The following is a 22,061-nucleotide window of genomic DNA, read 5'->3' as shown; positions in this document are numbered from 1 at the left end:
AAAGCCATCAGAAGTATTACTATCCAGAACCTTACAAAAACCTCAGTAGTTTTTAATGACTTTAGTCATTACTAGGGAGTTATCATGATCTTCACTTTAGAATACGGATCCAAATAATAAGTAACTTCTTCTGACAGATTTGGTAATACCTGAATCATTACCAGTGTGTTACCATGATCTTTACTTTAGGACTACTTATACATTTTGCATTATTTACATTAATTATGAACATGTATAAAGTAATTCTTAGTAGTTCTCTGGGAGATATGAAAAAAATAATAGTTACTGACTAGCTATTAGTGAACCACCACTTTCAGCTGAGCACTATTACCTACTGATTCGTTAATCAGAATTTATTGTTAGTTAATAGTAGTTACTATAATGTTAGTAGTGCATTAGTCATTTGTTCCTGTGTAGTTAATTATTAATGATGGAACCATATTCTAAAATGTTAACAGGAGTTCTTTTAAAAGACGAGTACAGTAGATACGAGGTGAATGATGGTGCTTCTCACAAAAAGACACTGTATTCGGCTCTGAAAAACAGAACAAGTATGCAGATGTCACGCTGGCTATTTATACCCGGATGTCAAAAGCGACCACACAATGTCGAAGTGAACAACAGAAAAGGGAACTAAAATTTTAAAGCCACTGAAATAAGGCCATAACAATTTGAAAATTACTCTGTTCACTTGTTCACAGAAAACTATATTGTTATTTAAATTTTCTAATTCACTTTTGGTTTAAAAAGGGCAAATGCGAGGAGTCATGAATGATAATGAATGATGTTGTAATTCACACCTGAGAAAACAAAGGCCCATATAATGAGCCTTTCAGTCAGGTGTGTGACTACAAGCAGTGCTACAAAAAAACAGTAAAATTTTGAAATATTTTTTACAATTTAAAAAAACTGGTTCTATTTGAATACATTTTAAAATGTAATTCATTCCTGTGATTTCAAAGCCACATTATCAAAGGCAGTCACATTATCCTTCAGAAATCATTCTAATATTTTGATATGCTGCTCAAAAACATTTATCATTATTGTTGTTATTATCATTAGAAAAATAATTGAAACAGCTGAGTAGATTTTTTCAGGTTTCTCTGATGAATAGAAAGTTCAGAAAACCAGCATTTAGATTAAACAGAAATCTTTTGTAACATTATAAATAATTTTTATTTTATCATCACTTGATCAATTTAAAGCATCTTTGCTAAATAAATGTATTTTTCTATAGTTTATTTCCCCCCAAAAATCTAAGTTATTATTAACCACATTATAAACATTTTTGAGCAGATATTTGCAGACAGAGTATTTCACAGTAAAGATTGGTCTAAGCATTCTTAGACATTACTTTTATATCATCTAAACATTATTTTATATTGTTTATGAAACAAAAAATATCACGTCTTAGACCGCTCGGACAGCATGACGGTAGTGTCCTATATAAACTGCCAGGGCGGTCTCTCCTCAAAGTGACTCTTCGTTCTGGTAAAGCACCTCTTGGAATGGGCTCAGCTCAACCCATGTCTCGGGCAGGCTGAACCAAGGAGCAGATATGCTGTCTCGGAGCAATGTTTCGAAGAGTGGATGCTCCACCCTCAGGCGATTCAGAGAATCTGGGAGATCTTCGGCAAGGCAGAAATCAACCTTTTCGCCACAGAAGACAACTCTCACTGCCCAATTTTTTTTTTTTTTTTGTAGGACCGGAATGAGTTTGCCTACGACTGGCCCGACCTCCTCCTTTACATTTTCCCCTGGATTGCCCTGATCCCACAGGTTATCAGGCGAATCAGGGATCAGAGACATAAGGTTCTGTTAGTGGCCCCGTACTGGCCCTGCACTGGTTTGCAGATCTGTCTTGGCAGCCCCATGGCTTATTCCCCTGAGACGGGACCTCCCTAAATGGTCTGTCGTCTACGTCTGGTGTACAGCCCACGGCACAGGCCCAATCTCCTGTGACATATCTCTGATATTGTCCTTCCTACAAGAGCTACTGGAGAAGGGTCGCTTCCCCTCAATGCTCAAGGTCAAGGTCAAGTTGCCCCTTCCTGTATGCTCTTGGCCCTCAGCATAAGTTCCGAAGCTGTACGAATTTCTTTGGGATGGTCATTTAGGTTGAGCTGACCTCAGTGAGTTTGGCCCTATTATTCTGCAGGGTTTCCTGCGATTAGTCATCCCATATTAGACGCCCTGGTGCTAGGGCCAGATCAAGTATTAGTCATCTCTCTAGCATAGTACGGCGGGATTGTACTGGTTCCCCATAGCGTCTTAAGCAGATGCAGTACCGGTGAATTATCGATAGGGAGCGTACTCGGGAATGGTGGGGATCTGTGAGGATTTCCAGTCAGGATTTGGACCGTATCATAGTACTGAGACTGCACTCATTAGAGTTACAAATTAACTGCTCTTATCATCCGATCGTGGTTGTATCTCTTCATTAGTGCTACTGAATCTTAGCACTGCATTTGACACTATTGTCTACAACATTCTTTTGAAAAGAATGACATTACTTTTTTTATGCTTTACATGTTACCCTTGGGAGATAGCTTTCACTGTTATGCTGATGATACTCAGCTCTATATTTCTTTGCGGCCCAGCGAAACATACCAATTTGAAAAACTGAATGCATAGTTGATATAAAAAAATAAAAAAATACTTGATGACAAGTAACTTCTTACTGCTAAATTCTGAAAAAACAACAGAGGTGTTAATTATTGGACCTAAAAACTCTGCATGTAATAACCTAAAACACTGTCTAATACTTGATGGCTTCGCTGTCAATTCTTCTTCATCAGCTAGAAACCTAGATGTGCTATCTGATTGTGCTAACATTTGCAGAACCACATTTTTTCCATCTCAAAAATATATCAAAATTACAACCTATGTTCTCGATGTCAAATGCAGAAATGTTAATTCAATAGCTGACTCCAGGACGTTAAAAGGCCTGGTCCGTATTATCAATGAGAAGATACTCACTCACTTCACTGTGCTGTATTCTGCATGAGATTGCAGACACTGGAAAATTTAAATGTTGCAAAAATGGTTTCAGGTATGTTCATTAATTTCTATTGTCTGTTTGATCTCGGTGCTGTATCTATCAGAGAGATATAGAGAGTTTGTTGTTTTCTTTCCTTTGTATGCATTTGGCTACCTACCAATAAGGAAATGGTCTGTAAAAAGTATTTCACATGTAAGGGGTGAGCAGGGCACAAACACTACATGATTTAAACATTTCCACATGCTAACATAACAAATTTGACAAAATGTCCTATTATCACTATATAGAGAAAAAAGTGCCAAAATTGAAAAAATCTTTTGAAGGTACTGCTGAACATTTATTTAACCATTGCAAAAGTACATGTTTGGCTAAAGTAAATTTGTCTTTTTGGTTTTTAGTGTTTATTTAAAATGAAACACATCTGTTTATTATTTTTTACAATTATTTGAACCTTCAGGGGTCTGAGGGTGTTTTGGGGCCCTGGCGAAGTTTTGACATGCCCTGACATTTTTTTTTTTTTTTTGTCTCAGTATATTAAAAACATTAATGTCTAAATTGTCATCACACTGTATTAAACACAAACTGGGCTACAATAAAATGTGAGCAGCATGAATGTACATGTTTGTGTTTTTGAGAAAACAATGTGTATGCGTGGTTAGTAAAAAACTAAAATTTTAAGTCACTGAAATAAGGCCATAAAACATACAGAACATTTTTTTCACAAGATTTTTGAGAACTGTGATAGATGTGATAGACTAGAATTTTTCCTACGAAATGATGTGAAAATCATCCTGTTCACTTATTCAATGAAAACAATATATTGATTTAAATTTTGTAAGACATGTTTTGATAGAAAGGACATATGCAAGGGGGTGACAAGAGCAATAAATATTTAGTCATTCACACCTGAGAGACAAATCCCCTAATGGCCCATCAGTGTGGGACCAGAGGAAATAATATGGATTTTCTTGCACTAAATAAATTCAAGCACTTTCAAGGACCTGTATCTATGCATGTTTATTTACAAAAACTTTCTAGAGCCCTGATTTTTTTTTCCAGATTCACAAACTTTCAATGATTTCAAGGCTCCATGAGAACCCTGATTAGTGTATTTAAAATTTTCTAGACTTGAAGAGGAAGATCAACTAATTCTTTGCCAACTGTCAGGATTATGTCAGTATTTTGTCCTGTCCTGTTCTGTTTTCCTAGTGTTTTTCCCCCTCTGTTTCCAGTACTTTTGGTTTGTCCCATTTGCTCCCCCTTTTGGTTTAGTGTTTTTGGTTCCATCCATGCCCATATTTGTATTTCCCCCTCGTCATCTTGTTAGCTTGTTTGTGACCACGCCTTGTTTTCAGTGTATTTAAGAGTCTGTGTTTGCACACCCTGTTTGTCGGTCAATGATTATGTTACTTCCGTTTGTTTTGTCATGAGCTCATTTCTTGCTCCCGGTTTTGTTTATTTGTTATCATTTGCAGTGTTTTATTTAATAAACTTTATTCATTCAGTTACTCCGGTTCTCCTCCTCCATCTCCACTCCTCAACCCGCCCAGACTGTGACAGATTGACTGACCCAACAAACAGAAGATGAGTCGGGCTGAGGAAAAGCTAAGGAGACTGCGGCAGGGCGGTCGAGAGTTGGAGCGATATGTGGGGGATTTCCTCGAGCTATCACATCAGGTGGGCTGGCCCGATGCTTCTCTCGGTGCTGTGTTTATTATGGGGCTGGATGATGAGACTATTCGCTGTGACCTTCCAGCCTGTTATTTTCCCTTGATTGAGCTAGTCAATCTAATTCTCTATTTAAATGGATCCAATTTCGAAGTCAAAGAAATTCCGAGTATCAGCATGTCTCATCTTCCAGCCCCCTCTGAGGCACGGCGCATCGGGCCAGCCTGCCATATGCCGGGAACCCCCACATACCATGCCAACGGCTCGAACCGCCAGCCCAGTCTCCTTTCCCCAGTCATCCTCAAGAGTTCCGCTGCAGTCCTCAGCCCGATGCGGCCGGCCTCCTCCCCGCGCTCTAGTCTACCGGCCTCCGCCCAGTGCTCAAGCCTGCCGGCTTCCTCTCCACGCTCAAGCCCGTCAGCCGCCAGGTCAGCATCAGCTCGCAAAATGGCCGCCATGCCAGTTCACAAGATGGCTGCCACGCCAGATTCTGCAAGCAAGATGGCTGCCACGCCAGAGTCTGCAAGCAAGATGGCTGCCACCCCAGAGACTGTTCACAAGATGGCCACCATGTTACTATCTGCCCTCAAGATGGCTGCCACGCCAGAGTCTGCACGCAAGATGGCCGCCAAGCCTGAGTCCCCGGCCAAGATGGCCGCCAAGCCCGAGTATGCACCTAAGATGGCTACCGTCAAATCAGAGTCTCCGCTGGTTCCGCCCAGCCTCCCTGAGTCTCCGCTGGTTCCGCCCAGCCCTCCAGTGACTGCACCGCCAGAGCGCCCTCCAGTGACCGCTCGCCCAGAGCTTGCTCCTTCAGAGTCTCCGCTGGAGACGCCCAGCCCTCCTGAATCTCCGCTGGGGTCGTCCAGCCGTCCAGAGCCCGCTCCTCAAGAGCCAGCGCGCCCTCCAGAGCCGGAGCTCTCTCCTGCGCGCCCTCCAGAGCCGGAGCTCTCTCCTGCGCGCCCTTCTGGGCTCTCCTGGGTGGACTATGCCCTTGATTCCCCCAAGAAATTTTTTTTTTGGGGGGGCTACTCCCCTGTCCAGCCATGGCCACCTGGACTGTTTACTCGGCCATGGCCACCTGGACTGTTTACTCGGCCATGGCCACCTGGACTGTTTACTCGGCCATGGCCACCTGGACTGTTTACTCGGCCATGGTTACCTGGACTGTTTACACGGCCATGGCCTCCTGAACTATTGACCCGGCCATGGCTCCCTGAGCCCCCAGATCCGCCATGGCCACCTGGACTGTTTACACGGCCATGGCCTCCTGAATTATTGGCTTCCTGAGCCCCCAGATCCGCCATGGCCTCCTGGACTGATTATCCGGCCATGGCCCCCTGAACCCCCAGATCCGCCATGGCCTCCTGGACTGTTTATCCGGCCATGGCCCCCTGAGCTTCCTGACCCGCCATGGCCACCTGAGCTCCCTGATCCACCCTGGAGACCACCCCTGTATCCTGTTTTCCGCTATATAAAAGTTAAGAATGTCATTGATGACATCGCACCTGTGAAGGTCAGACAGATGACTGGCAAAAAATCACCGTGGAGAAAGTCAACAGCAGTACAGAGTATGAAAAGACAATGCAGGAAAGCTGAGCGGATGTGGCGGAAGACAAAACTTGAAATTCACTATAGCATCTATAAAGACAGCCTTCATGCTTTCAATGTTGAACTAGGTAAAGCTAGACAAACATTCTTCTCGAACCTTATAAACAGCAACTTAAACAACACTCGCACTCTTTTTGCTACCGTTGAGAGACTAACAAACCCCCCTAGTCAGATCCCTAGTGAACTGCTCTCCGACAGAAAGTGCGATGAGTTTGCTTCCTTCTTTTCTGAGAAGATCAATAATATCAGAAAGACAATTAGCACGCCCTCAAGTTATGCAGAGATCAGACAGTTTCGACCGCAATTTCAAAAAGAAGTCATTATGTCTACTTTTGAAGAAATCGATAGCAACATTTTGGAAGAAACAGTAAAGCACCTCAAATCGTCAACCTGCCCCCTTGACACACTTCCCACATCTTTTTTCAAAAGTGTGCTTAGCTGTTTAGAAGCAGATCTTTTAGAAGTGGTGAACACCTCACTTCTTTCTGGGACTTTTCCAAACTCCCTGAAAACTGCAGCTGTTAAGCCCCTTCTGAAAAAGAAAAATCTTGATAACACCATACTGAGCAACTATAGACCAATTTCAAATCTTCCGTTCATAAGCAAGATTATTGAAAAGGTTGTTTTTAATCAGCTGAATCACTACATAAACTCAAATGGATACCTGGACCATTTCCAATCTGGCTTCAGACAACATCATAGCACAGAGACAGCGCTCATAAAGATAATAAATGATATTCGCCTAAATTCAGATTCTGGCAAAATATCAGTGCTGGTATTACTAGATCTCAGTGCTGCGTTCGACACTGTCGATCATAACATTCTTTTAGATAGATTGGAAAACTGGGTCGGGCTTTCTGGGATGGTTCTAAATTGGTTCAGGTCATACTTAGAAGGGAGAGGCTATTATGTGAGTATAGGAGAACATAAGTCTAAGTGGACGTCCATGACATGCGGAGTCCCACAAGGCTCAATTCTAGGGCCGCTGTTGTTTAGCCTGTATATGCTCCCACTAAGTCAAATAATGAGAAAGAACCAAATAGCATATCACAGCTATGCAGATGATACCCAGATTTACCTAGCCTTATCGCCAAATGAGTACAGCCCCATTGACTCCCTCTGCCAATGCATTGATGAAATTAACAGTTGGATGTGCCAAAACTTTTTACAGTTAAACAGGGAGAAAACGGAAGTCATAGCATTTGGAAACAAAGATGAAGTTCATAAGGTAAATGCGTATCTTGACACTAGGGGTCAAAAAACAAAAAATCAAGTCAAGAATCTGGGTGTGATTCTGGAGTCAGACCTCAGTTTCAGTAGCCATGTCAAAGCAGTAACTAAATCAGCATACTACCATCTCAAAAACATTGCAAGAATTAGATGTTTTGTTTCCCGTCAAGATTTGGAGAAACTTGTTCATGCCTTTATCACCAGCAGGGTAGACTATTGTAATGGTCTCCTCACTGGCCTTCCCAAGAAGACCATTAGACAGCTGCAGCTCATACAGAACGCTGCTGCCAGGATTCTGACTAGAACCAAAAAATCAGAGCATATTACACCAGTCCTCAGGTCCTTACACTGGCTACCAGTTATGTTTAGGATAGATTTTAAAGTACTTCTACTCGTTTATAAAGCACTCAATAGCCTAGGACCTACATACATTGCAAATATGCTCACTTTATACAAACCTAACAGACAACTCAGATCACTAGGATCGAGTCAGTTAGTAATATCAAGAGTTCACACAAAACAAGGGGAATCCGCTTTTAGCTATTATGCCGCCCACAGTTGGAATCAGCTTCCAGAAGAGATCAGATGTGCTAATACATTAGCCACATTTAAATGCAGACTCAAAACTCACCTGTTTAGTTGTGCATTTATTGAATGAGCACTGTGCTACGTCCGAACAGATTGCATTATTTTATGTATAATCATTTTACTGTGCAAATTAATTTTAAAATCAATTTTTCTGTTTTTTATTGTTGTTATTGTTAACCATTCCTACTGTTTTTAATTAATTTAAATCAATTTTAAAATCATTTAAAATGTTCTTCTGTTTGTGTGATTATTATTTTAAATTTTTATGACTATGATTTCATGCTATTCCTCTTATGTACAGCACTTTGAATTACCATTGTGTATGAAATGTGCTATATAAATAAACTTGCCTTGCCTTGCCTTGCCTATATCCCTACCTAACGGTCTCCAGGGCGCCCACCATGTCAGGATTATGTCAGTATTTTGTCCTGTCCTGTTCTGTTTTCCTAGTGTTTTTTCCCCTGTTTCCAGTACTTTTGGTTTGTCCCATTTGCTCCCCTTTTTGGTTTAGTGTTTTTGGTTCCATCCATGCCCATATTTGTATTTCCCGCTCATCATCTTGTTTGTGACCACGCCTTGTTTTTCAGTGTATTTAAGAGTCTGTGTTTGCACACCCCGTTTGTCGGTCAATGATTATGTTACTTCCGTTTGTTTTGTCATGTGCTCATTTCTTGCTTCTGGTTTTGTTTATTTGTTATCATTTGCAGTGTTTTATTTAATAAACTTTATTCATTCAGTTACTCCGGTTCTCCTCCTCCATCGCCACTCCTCAACCCGCCCAGACTGTGACACCAACCAGTAATATTTATGACAAAGCTGAAAATCTCAAATTATGATAGTATTAAATAATTGTAATTTTTTTCAAAGACAGAGTATTTATTCCTTCTTAAAGAGGCTGTTTTATTTAGTTTACCTATAATTGTTAACTGATGCATTAACTATTAAACATGTACTAACATGTAGTTAAAGCTGCCATTATTTAAGCATGAATCCATATGACTTCAGTCATAGATAAGGATAGCTCTTCATTAGTTCATGATTAGTTAAAGCCTTCAATAATCATTAGTATATGATGAATTAAATATTAATTTAGACATTAGTAAATGATTATTACCAAATATTCTATACAATTATCAAAGCATTTGTCTGATGCTTTACTAGTTATTTATCATAAAAAGGCTAATTAGCTTTAGTTTGTTTCAGGAATTACTGTGTTTAGGGTTGTTTTGCAATTTAAAAGCTCCACAAGGTCTTACCCTGAGTGGGTTCTCATTCAAGTATGGTGGCTCTCCCTCCACCATTTCAATTGCCATGATGCCCAGGGACCAGATGTCTACTTTAGGACCATAGGCTTTCCGGGTTACGACCTCTGGGGCCATCCAGTAGGGTGTGCCCACCATGGTGCTACGCTTGTTCTGCTCAGGTGTGATCTGAGCACAGAACCCAAAATCCGCTTTAGAAAGAAAGAGAGGATTAAGATCTTGGACTTTGATGCATAACAGGACATTCCTAAAGAAAATGTAAGCTGTGTTTGTAACACCAGTGATAAAAAATAAAAGGCAGTTTAATAGGTTTGGATTGTGTGTAACTTACTCAGTTTCACTGAACCGTCCATGCCCAGCAGAATGTTATCACTCTTGATATCTCTATGAATCACCTGATTAGAATGGAGGAAATCCAAAGCCTGTAGACACTATGAAGACACATCCAAAAAGAGTCAAGTCAGATCAGATTTTTATAGTAATTTAAAGTCTGTGTGTATATATTAAAGATATAACAATATACCACGGCATTTTAAATTATGATACAAAAACTATGTCAATATGCATTTTAGGAACTTAAGATTAGGGATTTCCTAATCAAGTTTTTTTGTGACCCCGATCCAAGTCATTGAATATGAAGTATCTGCCGATATAGAGTCCCGATCCAATACTTGTATTGGAACATGTAACTGACAGGCGTGTTTTGTTGCCCTGGTGTGTTCTAATACATTGATTATTCAAACAATAAAAAGCACTGAATGTCTGTGCTAAGTTTTAGATTTTGCCTGCATTTGTAGACATGTAACCAACATGAAAACCATAGAGCTGTCTATGGGTGAAAAACCAACAATTGTGAAGCTGAGAGAAGATGAAAAATCAATCAGAGCCAGTACAACCATTTGGAATACCCTGAGGAAACCACTAGTCTACTAAGTAACAGATCCCAAATGAGTAGACCAAGGAAAACACTAACAGTTAAAACATAACCATTGTGACAGCTGTAAAGAAAGACCCTAAAACAACTGTTAGTGACATCAGTAACAACCTCCAGAGGGCAGGAGTAAAGGTATCACAGTCTACTCTTCACAGAAGACTTTGTGAACAAAAGTGTTACACCAGAAGATGGGTTCAAACAAAACTTATCTTCTAAGTTGTGTATCAGCTTACTGTTCCAATACTTTTGGACAATTGGACAACATGAAAGAAGTTTGTTTGAAATCTTTGCAAATTGATTAAAAATAAAACAGGAAAACATAAATAAAATAATAAACCGCACAGCCTTTGCTCAATACTTTGCTGAAGCACCTTTGGCAACAATTACAGCCATAAGTCTTTTTGAGTATGATGCTACAAGCTTGGCACACCTATTTTTGGGCAGTTTTCTTCTTAATAATAATACATTTTATTTAAAAAGCAATTTACATTTTAAAGAAAATCTCAAAGTGCTACAGAAAAAGTAATAATAGTAAACAGCAATAAAATAAATAAATATAAAAAAAATGTAATAAGAAAATAAATAAATAAAATTAAATCCATTTGCCAACTAAAATTAAACAAAGAAATTTAAACATTAAACATTTTAAAACTTTTTAAAAAGGTATGTTTTTAGACCACTTTTAAAAGCATCAGTCGTTTGCGAAGCCCTCAAATATTCAGGGAGGGCATTCCACACTCTCATCAATCTCATCATCTCTTACACACTCATCAAGATCCAAGCAGCACTATTCTGTATATGCTGGAGTTTCAGAATGCTCGGTTTCACAAAGTTCTAATAAATGCCCAAAAAAATGGTTATCATCATCGGTGCCTGGTTTCCTCCAGACATGACTATTGGCTTTCAGGCCAAAGACTGGAGAATTTTGTTTTTCATGGTCTGAGAGTTCTTCAGGTGCCTTTTGGCAAACTCCAGGTGGGCTGTCGTGTGCCTTTTACTGGGGAGTGGCTTCTGTCTGGCCACTATACCATATAGGCCTGATTGGTGGAGTGCTGCAGAGATGGTTGTTCTTCTGGAAGGTTCTCCTGGAGCTCTTTCAGAGTGATCAGCGACTTCTTGGTCACCTCTCTGACTAAGGCCCTTCTCCCCTAATTGCTTAGTTTGGCTGGGCGGCCTGGTCTAGGAAGAATCCTGGTGGTTCCAAACTTCTTCCATTTCCGGTTGATGGTGGCCACTAGGGGTGCAACGGTTCTCTGTAAAAATCCGAACCGTACCGCTCTCCTCCCACGGTTCGGCAAGCACCAGGACCGCGGTTCAACTTGAATCTGACAACGCATCTGTAATATGTTTTAAATAACAACACGTAAAACAAACAGGGTTCGGCTAATGTGTGTTTCTGTTGATGGATGTGCATCCTGGCTTACCAATATATTACAACAACAGCGATTAAATAAAAAACGTGGACAAACCATTCTTGTTCAATGCGAGTGCCGTATGCTGGAATATGAACAGTCATTTATTCCGTCGTCTCCCGGGTGCTGATAGCGCTTGTGTGCAGGTGAGACCTGAACAGCACACATTGCCATCTGGATTTAAATTAAACTCGTTTAAGCTTTGCCAGTTTCAACATTTAAGAGCCATAAGACGCAAACTCGCGCACAGTGAGAAGATCTGTGTGTGCGCTCATCTGTACTCTTCCCCAGATCTTTGGTCATCTAGGTTAAAGATCATCTTTAACCTAGTATTAGTTACTAAAGTATTAAAATTAGGGCTGTCAGTTTACCATGTTAACTTAATAATTAGTTATGAAAAATAGCGTGATTAAAATATTTTAGGCCCCATCCCCAGACCTGTACACCATATTTTATACAGTTGACTGTTGAAAAATATAATGCAGGGCAACAACTCCATAAATTATGTTATGTCCTAAAATTCAAGATAGTGTTGCAAAAAATGCCCTGTACATGCTTTGTCTCATATTTATATTTATCATATTTATATCACATATCACACAATATCACATGGGCAGCAAGAGCAATATGACTGATTTTGCTGAGTGCTGATTTTGTCCCGATCTATCACAAACTTAAATGTGATTTAATTCAATAGATCAGTAAACAAGAAGTTGATATTGTGTTAAACTTTAAACACAGTATTATGTTTTTGCTCAATTTTTGCTGATAACATATTACCTTTGAAGCCATAACAGAATTGTTGTGAGTGTCAGAGCAACACAGCAGTGTGTAGTTTCTGAATAAATCAGCCGTTTAAACGAATCGAGTGAATGACTCAAAGGCAATTACTGTCACCTGCTGGCAGATTTAGTTTATTATTTAGAGTATAATTTCATTAAAAAAATAAAAATAATATACAGTCAGGTCCATATATATTTGGACACTGACACACTGACACACCATAGACTGAGTTTCCTCCTTTGTGGTGCTTTGCCAGGCCTTTACTGCAGCTGACTTCAGTTGTTGTTGGTTTGTGGGTCTTTCTGCCTTTAGTTTTGTCTTCAGCAAGTGAAATGCATGCTCAATCCATTTGAAATCAAAAGATTGACTTGGCTATTGCAGAATATTCCACGTTTTTACCTTTAAAAAATCCTGGGTTGCTTTTGCTGTATGTTTTAGGTCATCGTCCATTTGTACTATGAAGAGCCACCCAAACAACTTTGCTTCATTTAACTGAATCTGGGCAGACAGTATATCCCTATACACTTCAGAATTCTTCCGGCTGCTTCTGTCTTCTGTCACATCATCACTAAACACCGGGAAACTTGTGCCACTGGAAGCCATGCATGCTCATGCCATTACACTGCTCCACCATGTTTCACAGATGATGATGTTGTAGGCTTTGGATCATAAGCTGTTCCAAGCCTTCTCCATACATTTTCTTCCCGTCATTGTGGTACACGTTGATTTTAATTTCAGCAGTCCAAAAAATGCTTTTCCAGAAGTGGTCTGGCTTTTTTAAATGTTTTTCGACAAAGTCTAATCTGGCCTTGTTCGCACCTTGTGGTAAACCCTCTCTATTTTGCTCTCGTGAAGTCTTCTCTTGATTGAAGACTTTGACATTGACATGCCTACCTCCTGGAGAGTATTCTTCACTTGGCTGTATGTTGTAAAATGTTTTATTACCGTGAAGAGGATCATCCAATCATCCACCATACTGTCATCTTTTGTGAACATCCAGTCCTTTTTACGTTGCTGAGCTCACCAGTGGGTTCTTTTTGTTCTCAGAATTCACCAAACTGTTGATTTGGCTTATCTAATTAATTACATGATGTGTTGATTAATTAATCTAGTTAATACCAACAAAAGATTATTTAAAAAAACAGAAGGGGGAGACAAGGACTAAAGCATATGAATAGGAAATATGGGGGGGGGGGGGACACTAGGAAAACGGAACAGAAAGGCACGTCTCGCGGCCTGCTATCTCTCTGATGCATTTCTTTTGTTTTTGAAGCTTAAGAATAGTCTGTTTTACTTGCATGCAGAGCTCCTTTGACCACATGATGGGTTCAGAGTGTAAGGATTAATTAGCTCAAATTTATAATGATTCAAATAAGGAATCGAATCGAAAGATTCGAAACTTGATTAAATTGATTCAGAATTAATAGATTACACTTCTTAACCATTCGTCCAGCAAAGTGGTCAATTCAGCATAATGTATTAACTCAAAAGGTTTATATTATGTTCCTGGCCAAGATCACAAATAAACCAAAATATTACGTTAGGAAATTTTAAAGCTGAGGTAGCTTGATCTAAACACAGATAGAACTTTTGTGAACATAAAATTCAAGACACTTCTTTTAATGAAACAAAGATTTATTGACTACTCTAAGACACAAAACTAATCTCTACTAAACACAAATGAACACACACACACACACACACACATTCACACTCACACTCATACAGTTCCGGGGATGAGAAATTACTGAGTTGAGGAGAACCCCAAATGTTCTAGTATCTTAACTAGTTCTTAGATCGCAACCTTAGAAAATCACAAAAGCAGAGACTTAGCTTTTAACTACTTAGGGAGTATTTTGCACCAGTTTCAGCGAAGTAAACAGAGATCTTGTTACTTGCGTTTGTGCTGGAAACGGGGGTTCCGGGGGCTCGTCTGAGCGAAAGTTCTGGTTGGTTGCTGGTCGATGACGTAGTTTGGGAAATCCCTCGACGTGGAGGAGTGGTTTTCTGGAGCCGATCTTTCGGTTGCCTGGTTACGCAGGTTGATGCGCTGGAAGTTCTTTTGAGTCGGCGTTGCGAGACTTGGAAAAGTTCGGCAGTCACGAAACTTCAGTTCTGTAGAGTTTTGATGGCACCGTTGCGTGCTTGGTCGAGTGGTCGAGCGGTCGAGCGCAGATGGAAAAGCACTCAAACCACAAGAGGCGAAAGGCGTGAGGCGAGAGCTGGGAGCTCTGAGTTCTTGCTGAGTTCGCTTCGTTCTGTTAGGAACATGAAGTTTTAAACGGGCCGCTAGGGCACGTCCCAAGATGCTGGGATCCAATGGCATTGCTAAAGAGGCGGGTCTCGCCAACCCCTTTCTGTCCTGTAATTCCTTCTGGTTCGTGACTTATTAGGATATGGATTTCTCTGCAATTTCTGTCATTAACTTCAATAAACTATTTATGCACAAAGTATACAAAATATCATTTTCTCATTCACTCAGACAAACTGCAACCGCCAAGATCATTCATCCCGTATCAAACAATAGTATATCGCTTGCATGCTAATACATTTGACAACTTCCTTTCCTAAAGGCATATAATGCATAGATTAAACTCCAATCATCACATAAAACACAGCAGGCATATAAAAGAGAACATACTGTTGCTCTAATAGCAATACTAATAAGTTGATCGTCTCTTAAAGTTTGTCTTTGCAGTGTACGTATCTCTATTGAGAGACGGGGTGTTTTGGAATGTCAGAGGAGAGGGGGACAGGAAGTCCGAAAAACCATGTGAGTCACGCTGGACGCATCATGTGCCATGCCAGCTTAATTTCAGAAGACTGGAGGTTTGTTTCTTAGGTGCTCTGAGACAGAGAGCATTTTCTTCTCTCTGGATGCGTAAGTCGCAGATCTCGACAAAAGCGGTCCATACAATTAGCGTCTGGTGATTATCATGTGATGGTCATGTCTCAGCATTTTGACTGAGAAAGAGGGTCCTTTTGTTTCTTTGGAATATGGCCATTTCTGTTTTGTACGTTGTTCGCCCAAGATTCCTACAAGAGCAACAGCTTCCAAATACAAATGGCACACTTAGAATCAACTCCAAACCTTTTACCTGGTTAACTGATGTAGAAAAAAATGAAGGAATAGCCCACAACTGTCCATGAAACAGCTTTTGAGTCAACTGTCCAATTACTTATGGTCCCTTGAAAAAGGGGGGAGGTACATATTAAAGAGCTGTAATTCCTTAACCTTTCTACCAATTTGATGAGACTGCCCTAAAAATTAAAGCTCAGAGTGTGCACTTTAAGCCCATATTCATTCTATAACTGTAACTTTAATATGTTTTGGTCAACAGCTAAAATAATAAAAATTGTGTCAGTGTCCAAATATATATGGACCTGACTGTATATATATATATATATATTGATACAAATAAAAACATTAAATGGATAGTTCACCCAAAAAAAGGTTCATTCTATCATCATTAATCACCCTCATGTCGTTTCAAAACTTTTTTTTTTTTTTTTTTTTGTGGAACATAAAATAATGTATTTAAGACTGTTGTTGTTTTGGTTACCATAAATTTCATTGTATGAACAAAAATAGATGTTTCTCAATTATTTTATTTTATGTTCCATAGATTACTGTCAGGATTTGAGTCTGTTTCTGTTCCGTTTTCCTAGTGTCTCCCCCCCATGTTTCCTATTCATATGGTTTAGTCCTTGTCTCCCCCTTCTGGTTTTGTCTGTATTGGTTTAGTCATGCCCATATTTGTATTTCCCCCTCGTCATCCTGTTATCTCGTTTGTAGCCACGCCCCGTTTGTAGTGTTTAAAGAGTCTGTGTCTGCTCACTCCCTTTGTCCATCGATTTATTGTTACTTCTGTCTGTTTCGCTCCATGTTCTTTGTTTTTTGTTTACTTTCAATAAATATCAGTGTTTATTTAACTCCGGTTCCTGCCTGTCCATCCTCCACTCATCAACCAGCTATAATCTATGACAGATCGATGGGCCCACACAAAAGATGAATCGGGCTGACGAAAAATTGTGGAGACTGCGGCAGGGCGGCCGAACGTTGGAGCGATATGTGGAGGAGTTCCTCGGGCTTTCACATCAGGTGGGCTGGCCCGATGCTTCACTCGGCACTGTGTTTATTTTGGGACTGGATGATGAGATTATTCGCTGCGATCTTCCCGCCTGTAAATTCCCCTTGATCGAGCTAGTCAATCTCATTCTGTTTTTAAATGGGTCTGATTTCGAGGTCGAAGAAATTTGTCCGATCAGTCCGACTAAGTCTCATCATCCAGCCCCTTCTGCAGCACAGCACATCGCGCCAGTCCTCCATAAGCCAGGACCCCTCACATACCGTGCCAACTGTTCGCACCGCCGTTCCTGAGTTTCCGGCCAAGATGGCCGCCGTTCCTGAGTTCCTGGCTAAGATGGCCGCCCAGCCTGAATCCCTGGCCAAAATGGCTGTTGTTCCTGAGTCCTCGGCCAAGATGGCCGCCAAGCCTGAGTCCTCGGCCAAGATGGCCGCCAAGCCTGAGTCCTCGACCAAGATGGCCGCCAAGCCTGAGTACCCGGCCAAGATGGCCGCCAAGCCTGAACCCCCGGACAAGATGGCGGTCTCTCCCGAGCCCCTGGACAAAATGGCCTCCCAGAGTCTCCGCTGATTCCACCCTGTCCTCCAGTGACTGCGCCGCCAGAGCGTCCTCTAGTCACCGCACCGCCAGAGCGCCCTCTAGTTGCTGGTTTCGTCTGGCCAGAGGAGAACTGGTCCCCCGACTGAGCCTGGTTTCTCCCAAGGTTTTTTTTCTCCATTTCTGTCACCTGTGGAGTTTTGGTTCCTTGCCGCTGTCGCCTCTGGCTTGCTTAGTTGGGGACATTTTCCAGCGATATCGTATACTATTTGAACTGAACTGACGATGATATCACTGAATTCATTGATGAACTGCCTTTAACTGAAAATTGATTATCTACAATAATGCGTTACTTACACACTATTGTTCTGTTTAAATACTGTGCAGTTGCTTTGACACAATCTGTATTGTTACAAGCGCTATATAAATAAAGGTGACTTGACTTGACTTGACTTGACTAGTGACCGCTCGCCCAGAGCCTGCTCTTCCAGAGTCTGCTCTTCCAGAGTCTCCGCTGGGGTCATCCAGTCCTCCTGAGCCCGCTCCTCAAGAGCTCCGTCCAGAGCTCGCTCCTCAAGAGCGCCGTCCAGAGCTCGCTCCTCAAGAGCGCCGTCCAGAGCCTGCTCCTCAAGAGTGCCGTCCAGAGCCGGCGCCTCCTCCAGCGCGCCCTCCTGCGTGTCCTCCAGAGCCGGTGCCTCCCCCTGCGCGCCATCCAGAACCGACACCTTCTCCAGCGCCTCCTCCTGTGCGTCTTCCGGAGCCAGCGTCTCATCCTGCGCGCCCTCCAGAGTCAGCGCGCCCTCTAACGCACCCTCCAGAGACGGTGTCACCTCCAGCACACCCTCCAGCTCGCCCTCCAGAGCCGGCGCTTTCTCTAGCACGGGGGGGGGGGGGCCATGGCTTCCTGAACCCCCTGATCTGCCGTGGCCTTATGGACTGTTTACCCGGCCATGGCTTCCTGAACCCCCTGATCCGCCATGGCCTCATGGACTGTTTGCTCGGCCATGGCCTCCTGATCCGCCTTGGCCTTATGGACTGTTTGCTTGGCCATGGCCTCCTGAACCCCCTGATCCGCCATGGCCTCTTGGACTGTTTACCTGACCATGGCTTCCTGAGCCCCCAGATCTGCCATGGCCTCCTGAGCTCCCTGATGCGTCCTGGAGACCCTTCCCTATGGATGTTACGCCCACCCTCCCTCCCCTATGGATGTTATTAGGCGCGAGACGCGCCTTTCTGTTCCGTTTTCCTAGTGTTTTCCCCTCCCATATTTCCTATTCATATGCTTTAGTCCTTGTCTCCCCCTTCTGTTTTTTTAAATAATCTTTTGTTGGTATTAACTAGATTAATTAATCAACACATCATGTAATTAATTAGATACGAAAGTTTAATCGACTGACAGCCCTAATTAAAATACATTTTTAAATGTATGTCCATGATATAGCATATAATATAATATAAATAGATAATATGTTATATAACACAGTTCTGTATTTTTAGCTATGTAGAAATAATATAATAATAATAATATTTATATTCTGCCATCACCATTGCCGTATGCATGGAGGAGAAGGACCAAGTCCAGACAAGTTTTGAATGTAAAAATTGTATTTTAGCTTTATTTTTGATGTTTTGTTAGAGTACTATACCAAACCAAATCTTAACATGACAGTATTGTAACACCCCTATATATACACTATATAAGTTACACCTGCATATACTAAATGTTGTGTAATTTGTGTGTATATGTTACCTCTCTGCACACTGCAGCAATCTGTCCCTCATCCATGCATGTCTCGGTTACCACATCAGTAAGTGAACCACCTGCCAAATATTCCATGATCACCCACAACTCATCTCCTACTAGATAACTAAGACAGAAAGACGAAAACAATTTATATTACAGGCATCAACCTGACCACTAAATGCAACGTAAGATGGTAGTAATATATGGTACCTATATGGTATCTATATAGGTAGTTTTTAGATCAAAAAAGTTTGCTAAATATTTGAAATGTTACTTACAATTATTTAAATGACAGATTTATTTTTTTTTTATTAAGATTTTTAATTAGTTTAATTTTATTCCAAAATAAGAATACTACAAGCAGAAACATTTACCCCAAGTGAGAAAACAACACAAATGTTGTACAAATATTAACAAAACGTGTTAAAAATATTTATGTATATGCTATTAAATTAACATTATGGCTATCAACAGAAATAAAACAACTGCTATTAATCAAGTTTGGCATTATCATGATTAATCTCACATTTTGAATTGACTGCTTTTTGCTTCTAAATATAGATTTTTGTCTGTAGACAATTACCTTGTTAATCAGTCATTATATATTAAAATTGAAGGTTGTACCTGTCCAGGTAGTTGACTATATTGTTGTTTTTGTTTTCCCTCATCACAAGGATCTCATTAATAATGAGCTCTTTCTTTGGCTGCTGCTGCAGATTCATCTGCTTGATTGCCACCTGAACAAAGCAAAAGGAACAGAGGTCAGCAATGAGGAGGTGGCTAATATTAGAAATTTGGATGTTTTCTTAAAATTGAAACATAATCTGGTTTACCTCCTGTCCTGTGGCAATGTCGATAGCTGTGTATACTGTACCAGATGCTCTGAAATCAAAGAATCAGGGGAAAACTTGTCAATTGTAGTATTACAGATTTTTTATTTGCTTTGGTACTATTTGCATAAGCAACTGTTACATTTTTAAAACTAATAGTACTAACATAACAATGGATCATCAAAACTGCACTTTCTTCCAAACATTTCAGTGTATTTTCAATTGTCTTGGTGTAATACACACAATCACATAATATCCTTTTCACTATACAAAAACATTGTTTCATCTATATAAACATTTTATTCACAAGTAACCACCTTTACCCCTTCAGTCGAATCACTTCGACGTTACATTGGGATCTCGCTTGAGAGACCGATCACCTCTGAGCCTTATTAAAAAGGCCAATTGAAAATTGGCGAGTGGACGTGCGCGCCGGCCACGCCCCCGTACATACGGGTATATAAGATGGCTGCGCGCACCACTCAGTCAGACTTTTGCTTTCAGAGCCGATGTGTCGAGCCTCTAAACAGCCGAGAAGAGTTCTTCAGAGTTCATGCTCCCTCCTGCTGCTGCGCTGCCATAACTAAAAGAGTGTTTCACAGAAAGAGCATTGTTTGGCAGCCGTCAGCGCGGTCCCACGGGCGGCCGTTTTCACGGCCATATAAAGCCTTTTTGCATTCCAGCGAGCAGCCCCGGCGAGTGCATTGCCCCGCGGCCCCTCCCTGGGCAAACCGGGATCACAAAAGAGCAATTTCTAGCGGCCGTTTTAGACGTCCTTTTCAGGATGTCTTTTTGGCCGTGCGTTTCTGGATGTGGTAGTTTCCTCTCCTCAGCGAACGGACATGAGCGCTGCCTCACGTGTTTAGGCTTTGAGCACGCTGGGGTGGTGCTCATGAATGGTCCATGCGGTGAAAGCATGACCATGACCACGCTGAAGTCCTGCCGCTCGTTCGCGAGCTGGCTCCCCCCGCCTCCCTCCCGTGGTCAGCCGTTGAGCCGCCTGTGCGCTTCGGCCACCGCGGTAGGGCGCGGGGGGGGGACATTCAAATTATGATAGACAGCGTTCCGCCGGCTCAAAAAGCCCTGCGGACCTCTCTATCTCAGCGCGGTCCCGTTGAGTTTCCGCAGCAGACGCTTCCCCGCCCGCCAGGCTGAGCGTCTCCTTCGGTGCTCCTGCAGAGGATGAGATGTCTGTCACAGCATCAGAGGGAGAGTCAGACGGTGACACATCTCTTCCCGCGGCGCGGCGCCCACCCGTGGTCGCTGCCCCCCCGGAGGTTGATGTCGAACTGTCGGCTATGCTTCTCCGGGCAGCCGGGGGGGATCGGTTTGAAGGTTCCTCAGGGGCCTCCGGCCGATCCTTCTAGGCTGGACAACTGGTTCCTGGGGGGGGCCCGGCGGCAGCGCCGCGCTCCCCCCCGGTCCCGTTCTGACCGGATGTGCATGAGGAGCTGGCAAAATTTATGGCGCCCTATTCATTTGAAGCGCTCTCCAGCTCCTCTCCCCCTCGCCACTCTCCATGGCGGGGCAGCGAAGGGGTACGTGGCGGTCCCCCAGGTCGGGCGCGCCATCGCGGAGAATCTTTGCCCGCGGGCGCGGCCGCCTGGTGGGGCCCTCCGCGTCTCCCTTTTAGGGCATGTGAAATTTCTTCCGCCCTCATCGGCTGGGCCTTTTCTGCGCCCCCCGTCAAGCTGCCCCACCCTGCAGGCCATGGCAACACTGCAAAAGTGCCAGGTGCAGGCACCTTAAGGCCTGCACGAGAGTGGTCCTGACCAGGGGGTACTTGAAGAACTCCGCGCCGCCACTGACTTCGTCCTTCGGGCCACTAGGTCGCGGCGTGTCCCCTTGGTCAGGTGATGTCCACCTGCGTGGTCCAGGAACGCCACCTATGGCTGACTCTGGCCGGATGGCAGAGGCCGACAAAGTTCGCCTTCTCGACTCTCCCATCCCCCAGAGCGGCCTTTTCGGCGACACCGTGAAGGGTTTTTGCTCAGCGGCGTCGAACGTATCGCCGGCCCCCAAAAGCCTGCGATCTTCCGCCCATCAGCATACCCCGTCGAGATGCCAGAGCAGTACGCCTCCCCGTCATTCGGGCTGGGCGTCTCCTCTGGCACTCCAACGGTCCAGAGGCAGACGGAGGCCGTCCAACATATCCTGCCCCGCCGCGAAGTTACCATTCCGCCGCCTGGGCCCCCGCCTCCGCCTGCCCGTCGCCGAGGGCGTCCCCCCGCAGCTCCGTCCCCTGCTGAGCCACACGATCCAGGCTTGCAGCCGACGTCGAGCCACCCGTGGGAGAGGGACGCCGCTCGCCTCTCAGGGTCCTGCGAGGGAAGACCCTCGCAGGCGAGCTTCGAAGCGTCCCTGATGCGAGCA

The 22,061-nt window shown here is 42.8% G+C and overlaps 1 protein-coding gene across 1 annotated transcript in view; it reads right to left on the bottom strand.

Moving 5' to 3' along the window:
- The window catches only part of LOC141334363 (serine/threonine-protein kinase PAK 3-like), a 63,153-nt gene that overhangs the window by 2,837 nt on the left and 38,255 nt on the right, over nt 1–22,061 (bottom strand). The window contains exons 7-11 of the mRNA XM_073839418.1: nt 19,692–19,740; nt 19,483–19,595; nt 18,865–18,982; nt 9,692–9,791; nt 9,355–9,551 (exon numbers count right to left, since the gene is read on the bottom strand). Coding sequence (XP_073695519.1) covers nt 9,355–9,551; nt 9,692–9,791; nt 18,865–18,982; nt 19,483–19,595; nt 19,692–19,740 — 577 coding nt within the window. The remainder of the gene's footprint in view (nt 1–9,354; nt 9,552–9,691; nt 9,792–18,864; nt 18,983–19,482; nt 19,596–19,691; nt 19,741–22,061) is intronic.

The sequence above is a fragment of the Garra rufa genome, chromosome 5 (assembly GCF_049309525.1).
Source record: "Garra rufa chromosome 5, GarRuf1.0, whole genome shotgun sequence".
Lineage (NCBI taxonomy): Eukaryota > Metazoa > Chordata > Actinopteri > Cypriniformes > Cyprinidae > Garra > Garra rufa.
Note: the sequence above shows the minus strand (reverse complement) of the source record. Positions and strands in the feature narration are given on the sequence as shown.